The 12,512-nt window shown below is 39.9% G+C and overlaps 1 protein-coding gene across 5 annotated transcripts in view; it reads right to left on the bottom strand.

Annotated features, from left to right (window-relative positions):
- LOC309539283 (cadherin-19-like) overlaps window positions 1-12,512 on the bottom strand; it is a 72,365-nt gene that overhangs the window by 20,726 nt on the left and 39,127 nt on the right. For all 5 annotated transcript variants that reach the window (XM_082235263.1, XM_082235260.1, XM_082235262.1 and 2 more), the window contains 2 exons: window positions 11,850-11,986; window positions 8,603-8,724 (listed from right to left, as the gene is read on the bottom strand). In XM_082235263.1, coding sequence (XP_082091389.1) covers window positions 8,603-8,724; window positions 11,850-11,986 — 259 coding nt within the window. The remainder of the gene's footprint in view (window positions 1-8,602; window positions 8,725-11,849; window positions 11,987-12,512) is intronic.

Genomic DNA, 12,512 nt, shown 5'->3' with positions numbered 1-12,512 from the left:
CCCTCCACCCCAGAAGAAAAGATTGCTGCGCGCATGCAATAGACAGAGAAGGGACTTGTCTTGAGCAGCCGCCCGTCTCACTTTTGACCCCCGAGCCTGGCTGAGTCACAAAAACCATTGTGTATGCACACTATGCTGGCTGCCTGGATCTAGAAGGCAATTGGGCTGATCCGACCCGCGGGGCTTAGTTTGCCAACCCATGCTTTAGATGAATACAGTTCCCACACCCTTTGGGGAACCTGTTAAGCAGGCTTCCTCAAACTTGTCCCTCCAGGTGTTTTGAGACTACAGTTCCCATCATTCCTAACCACTGGTCCTGCTAGCTAGGGATCATGGGAGTTGTAGGCCAAAAACATATGGAGGGCTGAGTTTGAGGAAGCCTGCTGTTAAGGGTTCTCGGAACTGGAGGAGTCTTCTATGTGAATCTCTGTAGGGTCCTTTCCTCACTAAACCTAAATGCACAGCCACTGGGGGCATGGCCAAAAGGTACATTCACACTGGGGGCAGGGTAGGTGAGGAAGCTTGGCCCGAAGCCATAGGACTCCATTTGCCCCTCACATATTCAAATGAGCACCCTCCTTAAAAGGCTTGCTGTCTTCTGGCAAATCCTATCAAGTCTTAGTGAAGCCAGTTGCAATGCATAGATCTTCCGATAGCCAAAGATGCAACATCCACACACAAGAGAGTGGTATCAGCAGGTCTGGGGAAAATTCCAAACCTTGCAGAAAAGCAACAGCAATAGCGATCTTTAGAAAAACACTAAGGTGTGTAGGAGGGGGAATGCCCAAAGGGGGAAGAACAGTGGAATGGCAAAAATGGTTGTGACCAAACTGGTTACACTCCCCTAAATCTATCCCTGCTCTGAATAATAGCACATCAGTCTGCAGCATTTTGTTTCATGTTCCACTTGTTCATATGGACCCTTGCTTGTTTTATAAAATATTATCTTCATTCTCATCTTCCTACATAAAAACAGGTAGGAATTTCACAATTAGGGATCAAATTTGCCATGGTCTAGAAGTGCATGTAAATAAAACAACTGGTCTCTGCTGACATCTTCCAATACTTTTCACTTGTTGTTTCTTTTTTTCTTGATCCACTACATATAGATTATCAATATTGTTTTAATTTATACAGAATGCCTCCCTAGTTTTATATTTTTTTTTAAATGGTTGAATTATATTCAAGTTGTTATTTTTCCTGGCATTTGCGGCATTATCTCTCTTTTATAGAGAACTAATGTCAAGTAAGTAGCTTTCACTTTGACTGTAATTGCTGACTATTTTATTTTATGCAAAGTGCTGGGTAAATATGTATTGCCTTGCTATCTCTGTTTCAAAGTGCAAAATACACATTCATCCACTTTACGAGCTAATAAGTAAATGGTCAAGTAAATTGCTGCATCAAAGTCAATTCGCAGATGATACGCAAATTGCAGGTATTTGTGCCAGAATAAATATGTATTAGAGAGGACAGTATTATTTCAGAAAGATACAAGTAAACATAGTATCTCACCCTCAGCAAAAAATATTATTCTTCCTTCATGCAAAGCAACTATAATGTCCACAAGACAGCAGGGATACACTACTATTATTGTTATTATTTTCTTTTGTTGGTTTTTAAAAGAATTATTGAGTAGCCACTCATTTTAATGATTCTTCTGTACTACTTCTAAAGGGTTTTTTTTAAGGTTTGTGTACTAATATGCACCACCCTGATATTTTTGAGAGGGTAATATATAAATGCTTTTATAAAATAAAAATAAAAAAACCATTTTCATGGATTTCATGCTCTCCAAGGGTGTGTGAACACTGCATACTGTCTTCAAGCTGGGTTTTTAAAAAATACAATACTGTACATAAAAGTTCAATATCTGAAATAGCATTAACAATGAGTAAAATACAGCAGCAGATAAACCATTATTAGATGCAACAACTACAAAATCATCCCAATGCAAACTGAATTTTTAAAAAAGTCTTTGCGAAAACTGTAAAAGCCAATGGAGAGAGTGGAGGGTACTCTGGCAAAACAGGGGCACCATGAAGAAGGCTTGATCCATGTTACTTAGGAACTGAATCATTTTCACTAGTAAACTTGCAACATATGGTGATAAACAAGTTCGGTCAGGTACATATGGATGTAAGCAGTTCTTCCAATAATGACCGCTCTCCACATCAAACGGAGGGCGCCTTTTGTGTGCCCGCGCCCAGTACCCCCGATCCTATGTGACTTCTGGCACAGCACTCCTGGACCACCTCCCCAAGTCACGGACCTTGAGGTTCCTGGCAAACCCCAGTTCAAATAACCAATCATGACTGGGAGGTAGAGCCAGGGGAGCGGACCAAATAAGGGTAGGATCTGCTCTTTAAGCATAAAAGAGGGTGGAGCCTACCTGGGAGCTCTCAGTCGGCTCCAGAGCTTCACCCACCCTATCCTCCCTTCATTTAGGCCTTTTATTGCAGGTTGGCTTCTTCTTTACAGGTATGTGAGCACTGCTGCAGTCTTACGATGGTTGCTGTTAAAGGACCGGGAAGGAATTTCCCCTGCATTGGCAGGTTTCACCTTCCCCATAGCAAAATGTCACAACTTTGGCAGTTTTAGGCCTTGGCCGGAATCCTTTAATCTATCTTCCCTAAATGGTGTGTGTGTGTGAAGCGGTGACACCCTCCCCCCCCCCACAGCGGCAAGCCCAGGGTTCCCCATTAAAGGGGTTGTGTTGAGGGGAATCACTGGCCATACACTGAAAGGTTGTCAGTGCACTCCCCTGTGTTGCGGTGAAATGGGGGGTGGGCTCTCTGCTTAAACATATGTCTTCCAAAGCCAGCCCAATCCCCAGACAGATTGGTTAACCCTGATGTGCCCCAGATCCCCGGACGGGGACTGGGAGGGATAAACACCCAGTGCCAAAGCCAAGGTCTTCCTACATCTGAAAGTTTTATAAAGCTGTGGCCAATTTTAATCCTGTAACACGTTGTCACGAGTCATTATTCCACCCGGGTGTCGCATGGGGTCAGGGGGTCTCAGCCTGGGCACACAAACTGCTTACAAACCATTGGGGGTTTTAAAGAGCAATAACATAATGCTTAAATTGGCCCTGAAATCAAACAGTTATAAAATGTGACTGGTAGCAGCAGCAGAAGCAACAACAACGCAATAGGATCAAGATGGCACAAGCAATGCAAAGTAGATGCTCCTAAAAATGTTCTTCTTTTGCACTCTAAACCAACTGAAATTTCCAGGTGTCCCTCATGTTTCTTTTTCAGCTTGAAAGCCATGGTTTGAGGACCAATGCCTCACATAATCTGTGTTCCTTTTTTATTGGCTAATCAAAACATTCACCTCAGCATTCCACTTTGCAGCTTATTTGCTGCCCATATCTTTTTTTTTTTTTTTACTATTTCATTCCAGTGCAAGTAATCCAAGCCATCTGGGATCATGTTCTGAATGCCAAAATACTAGGCAGCCAAACTTTTGGGGTTATTGTCTGACATCCCTAAGGGCAAATGAAGGTCATTTAAGCAATGCTCACTGTACAAATCATTTGCACAATCCTAAACAATCAGGGATCACAAACTATCAGGGATCAAAAATGAAACTTTTATTTATTTATCCTGAACAAATGATGAAAGTGTATTACTTCTTCCAATTCTAGCAAAGTTGTGTGTGTGTGTGTGTGTGTGAGAGAGAGAGAGAGAGAGAGAGAGAGAGAGAGAGAGAGAGAGAGAGACTCCCTTCTGGCTCAGCCATATAATACACAATAACAAATGTTGCTCAGCTTGCTTACTTACTTGTCTACAAATACATTTGAAGCAGAACGTTTCAATCTTCTTTAGGTCAGAACCAGGTTGTGGTAATTCTGACTGAGTCAGATTAATTCTGCTGTAGCATCTAAGATAAATTTGGTCCCCTTTTATATTGCTGGATATATTGCCACCATTCTGGCACCCTTGTTTGGAAGTAAGCACAACTAAAAGCAATAGGATTTATTTGCAAACTGACAACTGCTCTGTCCTGAACGTTTATGCTTTACTGCAGCAAGTCTTATCCCAGAATGGACTAGAGAGCCAAAGACATGTAACAGCAGACTCAAATCTACCTTGATCGTCGTAAAGGAAAGGGCAAGTGATCATTTAGTCCACCCCAAAGTCATTTTTACCCTAGCTCTGGTCAGATATGAGACATTTTACTAGGAAAAAAGTAACCTGGGAAAGGAAAGTACATAGCAAAATGGTGTGTTTTGTGTGCATTTTCCTTCACCCTGTCTCACCCATTTCTCTGCTTGGTACTTTAAATCACACACTCCGCCACTTAAGGCAGATCCAAGTTTGTGACTGCTGCCTGTAGTTTGAACCTTAGGAGCAGTTTATAAGCGATAAATACTCTACAGGTTGTTTGGATGTAAATTCAAAGTTCTGCTGCACGAGGACTTGGGAAAGACATTCTGTCAGCCTAAACCCTGCATCTATCAAATGAGAATCTTAGCAACCAGCATAATTTATAAAATGGGAGTCTTACATGTGTGTGTTGTGTAGGTGAATGGCATAATTACTTTGCACTTTAAGAACTATAGAAATGACAGGGAATAATAAATCAGTTAAAGTACAGTGCGGAGCTAATTAAAAAAGATCTTTGTTTTGTCAGGTTTTAATCTGATCATATTGCCCAGCTTTTATAGTTTGCTCTGAGAGCTGAAGAGAGGCAGTGTAAATTCATGTAAATGTAACACACAATTTACTGGTATTATTCTGTTACATCTGATGGCTATCAAAGGATTAGACTTTCATTTTATTGAGTTCCTTTCATGCACATCCTGTTTTGAAGTGTTTTACAGACCAATGAATCCAACGCTAGGAGTGCACTGGACTTGGTTTGTGTAAGAAAAAGTCAGCTATTGTGTAGCCGATGCCTGGGTTTGTGGAAGGTGTGGAGCACTGACATGAAAAGTATAATGGAAATCTATTTAAAGTGTCTGGTAAGCATGATGGATAGAGTTATGGAAAAATCAATCTCCTTTTACATTTAGTTTTTATTACCAAGTTATATTTTCATATGATAGTCCCAAGGACTTACATATAGAGAGAGACCCATTTCCAGAGGGTAAATCAAAAAGTTCAAGAGCACCCAAAAGTCACAATAAAGGCAAAAAGAGGATGCAATCACTTTACTAAATGCAGCTTTCCCCCCAGAATCTTGATAAAAACTAAACAAAATTTCTATGGAAGTGATTTTTATTGGGAATCTTACAAATGGACTCTCCTGCATTGAATTGAACAGATGTAAGCCACATTAGCATAGAATCTCTTTTTACTTTTAAGGTAAGTTGGATCCTCCTAACAGAGGGTCCATGTTGTGCTCAGCCCTGAAACTTCCCTTACCGGCTTGTGGGCGGGGCTTGCCCCACTCCAAGCCAGTGGTGCCACAGTTATGCCAATGGCCTTTAGCCAATCAGCAACGTGGCAAGGTTGGGGGTATCTATTTGGCAGCACAATGTAGGGACCTCCTTTTGCTTCACGCTGCCACCTAGGGGTGAGCACCAGTCAATATACACTGACGGAGATCCTCCCGCTAGTTGTTTACCCTTCCAGACTTCCTGCAGGGTGGGGCAGGAGCCAGATATAGTTTGATACCAATGCCTAAGACAATACCAGTCACACTTGTGTATTTTAATAAAGTTGTGGCCAAAATTTGCCCATTAACATTTAAACAAAATTCTGTCTCCACTGTGTCTTTATTTCCATTCAGGGTGGGTTTTGGGGCTCGAAGCACAACTATGTACAGTGGTGCCCCACAAGACGAATGCCTCGCAAGATGGAAAACTCGCTAGACGAAAGAGTTTTCCGTTTTGGAGGTGCTTCGCAAAACGAATCTCCTATGGGCTTGCTTCGCAAGACGAAAATGTCTTGCGAGTTCCTGCGGGTTCCCCCCCCCTTTTTCTAAGCCGCTAAGCTGCTTATCCGCTTATCCGCTAAGCCGATAAGCCGCTAAAAGCCGCTAAAAGCCACTAATAGTGCTAATAGTGCTAATAGTGCTAATCCGCTAATCCGTCAATGGGCTTGCTTCGCAAGACAAAAAAACCGCTAGACGAAGAGACTCTCAGAACGGATTCTTTTCGTCTTGCGAGGCACCACTGTAGAGGGCTTTATGAAATGTTAGCCCTGGTTCATATATTTGGTCAGTATCAGTGTTGAGATATTGTTGGAGAAATATCAGTAGATGCTGTTTCATTAGGTAGGGCAACCAGGGCTTAGTCTGACCAAACTAAATTTCCAGAACCTCCCGACTCAAGCAGACATCCACTCAATCTTAACCCTGCTTGTCCCAGCAAATTTCCCTATACAACTGCTCATTTAGGTGCTAAGTATTGATGAAACGACAATGTTTTAAGTCTCTACGGTTTCTCTGCAAAGAAGAAGGAAAGAAGAAGAACCAGAACAGGTGGAGGTTGCACAACTTTCTTTCCCAGCATAGAACAATTCTGAAAAATATATATGACATTTTTCTGTTTGGTTAGGTGCTGCCTATTTATAAACAGCAATGCTTAAGTGTCTGGAATATATTTGCAAGGGAGGAAGCTGAGGACCTGGCTATGCCACACCACATGACCTCTTAGAAGTCCCAACAGGTCTAGTGCACATCAGTTGCCACTGGGCGTGAGTCTATCCCCTTTACTAAGGAATTAGTCTTTAGTGTGAAACAAACCCTCCATTTGAGCACACAACCTATGAAGGCCCAGTTCACATTATTTCTCCTCTTCAGAAATTGGTCAGGAAGAGCATACATGAAATGGGACCTGCTCCTGGCTGTTCATAAGGCCCAATTTCACATTATTTAGACACTAGGAGAGGATTTGCTTGAAAGAAGCTGGCACAGTGACTGAAAATATACGTGCTACCCTTTTAAAAGGGAGAACGCTAGACAGTCTAAAACCTGCAGTTTTCTGGCCCACCTGCTGCGTGTCTGGCAATGTTGATGTATTGTGTGGTGACCTTGGCATTTATGATTCACCTGAATAGCATTGTTATTGGTTTCTAGGGCCCCCACAATTCTTGTTTTCATCACGATGGCACTCGTATGAGGTTTGCGCCCTTATAGAGTGATCAATACACATTCCCTGCTCATTGTACATCAGCTTTCAATACCATGGGTTATTATGCGATGCTGGTGATGTTTCTGTGGAAGCTAACAGGCATTTGAGAGATCTTATCATGTCCCTCTTTGCAGACAAGATAAACATGAGGCTGCTAAGTGGTATGTCTTTAATATACTGCTCTTCTTTCTTTAAAAAGTCTGACCCAGATGTAGTCTGGATACAGTTGGTGAGCCAATAGAAGCTGGAGTACAGGATTAGTTCACAGGACATTATATGTTTAAATCTAAATATTTATATACCACGTTTCATTAAAAAAAATCCCAAGGTGACATGCACCAGGATTAACAAAAGGAGGTAAATAACTGGTATAGAATGATCATAAAAGTGACTGGCTCATCTTAAAAGTTTAAACCACTGAATAAGGGACTTTCCCCCCAGGATTCCGGTCAAAATAGAAGGGTTAAACCTCCCCTTTCTATGTACTGTGGTCTCAATCCTGATTCCAATTCCAATTAAAAAAAAACCTGACATTCCTTCAAGCCACCCCTTTAACATCCTGCGTAGCTAGTCCTAAGTTTGAGTGAATCATAAGCAGGAGATATACAGAAGATAGGATTCATGTTAGTGATTAGATTCAACCTCCTCTAGATATCTGGTGAGTAGTCTAGGGTACTCTTGGATTCAGTGACAGTAATTGGAATGGTAGCCGGTGATGGTGGACGTGAACTATTCTCATCATCTGTATCTGATTAAAATGAGCTATGACATTATATTTCAGTTTCACAGCTGATGAATGTCAACCACAACTTTGAACCTGCACAGTAATATTGTGCTTGCAGGAGAGAATACGAGAGGAGGGAGGCAGACAGACACACAGAAAGAAAACGACTACAGCTCTTATTAACAACACAAACAAGCATTATGGAAACCTGGCACTGAGAGGACAGGGAAAGAAGCAGGTAGAAGGCAAGAAGACAATGCAGATCAATTACAGAGTCAGTTGTTTCTGTTTTTGTCTCATTTCACAGTTTTACCAGTTCCATTTCTTCTTCAAAATTTGCATACCTGCCCCAAAATATAAGTTCCAGTTTCAACAGTGGACAATGAAACACCTGCCCAGAGCAATGACCCATCTAAAGGGATGCCAAGCACTGATGAAAAACCCAGGATCATATGACTAATTTTTTTCCTCATGGCCATCCAAAGAAGCAGTCAACAAACACCCACAGTGATAACAAAAGTGAAACAAAAAGCAATGCAGATGAGGAGATGCAACAAGACTGAGGTCAAAGCAAGGCTTCACTCTCCATTTACCTCCTGTGGTGGACTGGAAAGGAGAAGTACTCCAATGATATGAACCACTAAAATCAGCTGCCACTGAAAGAAATCATTCATCCCACAGTACCTGTCCAAAGAAGAAAATCTTACACGATTTCAGGCAGCCAAGAAAGGATGAGCGCTGGCAGATCTCAGCAGGGAGGAAAAGAGATCAACAAGACTTTTTCATCTTACCTGTCCAGAACCTGCATTCTCACACACATATGTCTCATAGTAATCCGAAAATTCTGGCGCATGTTCGTTAACATCACGAACATGTATATAAATATTCACTTTCGATATTTGTTTTGGGTTCACTGAAGCAAAGGAAACAAAAGTAAGTATAAATAAAAGGCAAAACTAGCAGCTCATAGTCTATTGTGAGACGCTGTAGTATGATATATAATTTTGTCATTAAAATGCTTTGTTCAACTCTAGAAGACGTGACTATTGTAAAAAAGAGAACACCTCTCCTGTGAGACATACTGTGCCTTTGATTTCAGTAACAAATAGTGTGACTGTTACATATTTATTATATGTCACAATGAAATAATAATAAAAATAATAGTTATTTTGCATAGCATTATCCACTGTGCTGATACAGTGGCTTCAATAGGGGTAACCGCTTAGCATTCCATGACTACCTTGACTGAGTCACATACAGTACAACATTCTAGAGCACGTGATGAGTTCTTTTAGGCAAGTCCCTCCTTTGATCAGCGCAAGTGGCAAATTGCCTATTTGAAAGAGCCACAAAAGAATAAACACCCCAAACAAATATTCCCTGATGTGACTTAAGACAAATGTTGTAGGTAAGTGAACTGAGTAAGCAATAACTGAGATATGGACAAATGTGAAAGAAAATAACTGAAAACCAGAACCACTGAAGGAAGGAATTTACTTTCTTACTTTTCTTCTTTCTAGCAATTCTTTTACACAGAATTTTAAATGCTTTTGAACAAATGAATCTTTTGCTTAAGACAGGTATGACAGAGTATTGGCAGTCCCACACTTAAATAAGCTTAATTTTCAAGAAGTACTTGATAAAGCCATTTTTTGTCTTTACTTTTACAAGTAAATGAAATTTAAAATTCTCTCCATTGGCTATCTTCAACAGTTTTATTTATTAATGGGATTTTCTTAGTCTTTGGATATTGTTCCACAAGTCAACATATGATTGCTTAGAAAAAGCAGAAAAGGTTAATTTTCCCTTATGTTGAAAAGAGGAAAGGGATTGCGGAAACTGGTTGTAAAACTTGGACATATTGACAAGGTCAGCCATGCCAATGGAAATCTGCTATAATGAATAAATGAATAAAATTTATAATGAATAAAATTAAAAGCAAAAATACAACCCATATTTTGAATAAAGGCCTTTGTGACATTTTTTGACAAACAAATAATGCCAATTAGTTCTGTTTTGTTGTTTTGAACAAAATGTTTTAGGCTCTTTTATCATAACACCTGCTGTTCCAAAGAGGAATTTTCTTCTCCTCCCCAATTAGCTGTGCCACTGTTTGATAACAACTAACGTGACTTGCTTTTAAGAAATGAGGGTAGGATTAAAGAAATTAATTCAATATTTTTTGAAAAACCTCTGGAGAACAAAGATGTCAAACTAGATTTTCTATGTTATGTAATGCATTTTTTTTATATTGACCAAATTAATATGGCAACTATCACTTCCCAGCTGAACAACAAAACAAAAGCTAGCATACAGGTATAGAACTTCTTTCTGGATACTTTATCGCTAGATAGTTTCAGACAACCAGGCTTTTCCCAGTAAACCAGGCTTTTCCTGGTCAGCAAGGGATGAAAATCGTATGTATGCTGCACAATCAACTTTCCTAATATCCTAATTCTGCCACAGGTATCAGGAAACTGTACTTATTAAAGATGTCTGTAACTAATGGGACAATCCTGTAGCAAGATCCTCTGGGATGAGCAGTTTAGCATGCAGTGGTTCAGCTACAGTTAAGTCCCCAACCCTGGTTTAGCCAAAGATATACCACTATAACTTGCTCACTCTATTCAGGACTCAGTAAGTCACCCAAAAGGGATGTTCCAGGGGGCATGGTGGGGTGGGACCAGAATGGGAGGATTTAGGCTGCAACCTAAGTCCATTCAGCTCAGTCACAAGACCGAGCAACCCAGCACAGAATGCTATCTGGAAGTCTCTCACCTATGCTAGGCTTAGGCAGAGCAGCAGCAGCAGCCCCACTACTGAATGGGGTCTGGATCTGGTGTAAATTTATGCCAGCTTAATTTACGCTGGCTCACTTTTCTTGTGCACAGGATTGCTCCCTAAATCCAATCTGATTTTCAGTGCCTATAAATCATTGCACACAGCAATCTGAGATTTTCTAAAATTGGAATTTTGTGAGAATTTGTGATTTCAGAAAAAAGATGAGAGATATGTAGAGACACATAACAGACTACTGAATACTATTTGGGATATTGCACAAAGAAGATCTCTTTATTGTCATTCTGTGTTGTTGTTTTAAAGGAAACAGAACAAAAGTGAAAATGGATTCAAAATTTTACGTGATATGTTGGAATGTTTCAAGATGGAAGGGAAAAAATGAGCTATATTATTTTGAGTTAAACTGAACTCAGTTTAAAATCTATTAGGATTCTATTTAAAAAATCTGTACAGTTTTTCCATGCTGTAAGTAATTTTTATTTTGGTATAATTTAATTTGTGTGTGCATTATCCTTTATAATGAAAAGCCCACAGCTCATCTTTTTGACAAGACAATCTCAAGTTATCTGAAATTGTTCCCTTGTGGTTTTCATTTACTCTTTTTATTGCTAGGCACTAAGTTTCTGGCACACTGTTCCAGATTTACATTTTTGATTTTTTTGGAATTACCTCCCTAAGGCAAGGTGACCTGTAAGTGAGAGCACAAACGAGGCAATTTGCATTTGATTTTGAGACAAAACTGACAGGTGATATCTATATAAGGTATGCTTTCCTGATTTAATTGCAACTGTATGGAAGTCTAGCTGATTAAAGCCCTGCTTTCACAATTAATTTGAGACACAGGTTTCTGACTGGTGTTAAATTAAACCCTGGCTAATTTCATACCAGTCAAAAAATCTGCTGTGAAATTAACTGGGGTCTAATTTAACATAAGATCTTGTACCAGGAGAGCAGTTTTATATGCTTCGGTGTAACTTAAAACTGTTTTATTTTCCAATATTTTCTTTTTTAAAAAAATGGTATAATATTTTATGAGAATCCCAGACTTGGGAGATCAAACATTATTTGGCTTCCAACTCATCATTTTAGCAATGCTACATATGGCAATGTTAGCTAGCAACGGTAAAATAATGAAAAAGTAGCTTATTTTCTCAGTTCAGAAAGAAGAGATGTACTGAAGATAATTGCAAGGAATTCATGCCATCGCTCAAGCATAGGGTTCCTTAAAGTCTTACTCACTTGATTCTGTGGCTGAGACGGTTATGTTGTGCCAAGCCGCTATCTCTCGGTCCAGAGGTTTGGTTATACTGATTGTTCCATTGTGTGCATTGATGCTGAAAAATCCCTTTAAATGCTTGCTGTGGACAATAGAATACCTGCACATCAAAGTAGGGAAGGGAGAGATGGAGACTTTCTTAAGAACTGAACAAAAATGGTACTTCTGAAACAAGGCTATATAAGCTATTGTCAGTGAAGAAAGGAGAGTGGTGTAGATATGAATATGGATGTGTTCTCCAGCTGCTCAGAAATCATGAAAAATGTACACTGATAAACATTTAAAATTCACTGCTACCAAGATCAAAGCACTTCTTTCTATGAAACTAAATATGCCTCAGACCTATATTAATGTGAACCAAATCTAAAATGCATTATTCATTCTCATTGCGCAGGCAGACTCACAGCAGGTGAGTGACTCAATTCAAAAGAAACAGCGAAGTGCCACTTGTGAAATGAGTAACACTGGCAACTTAGTTGGGATATAACCGTACATTTATTTCATCATGGTTGGCTTGATGCAGTGTCAAAGAAGCAGAGCAAAGGAGGAAGAGCTGAAAAGAGCCCCTTTGATAGTATGTATCCCACTTCCATAAAATAAAAAGAAAAGGTCAGAAAATGGTGTTG

The sequence above is a fragment of the Podarcis vaucheri genome (genome assembly GCF_965113315.1).
Source record: "Podarcis vaucheri genome assembly, chromosome: 8".
Lineage (NCBI taxonomy): Eukaryota > Metazoa > Chordata > Lepidosauria > Squamata > Lacertidae > Podarcis > Podarcis vaucheri.
Note: the sequence above shows the minus strand (reverse complement) of the source record. Positions and strands in the feature narration are given on the sequence as shown.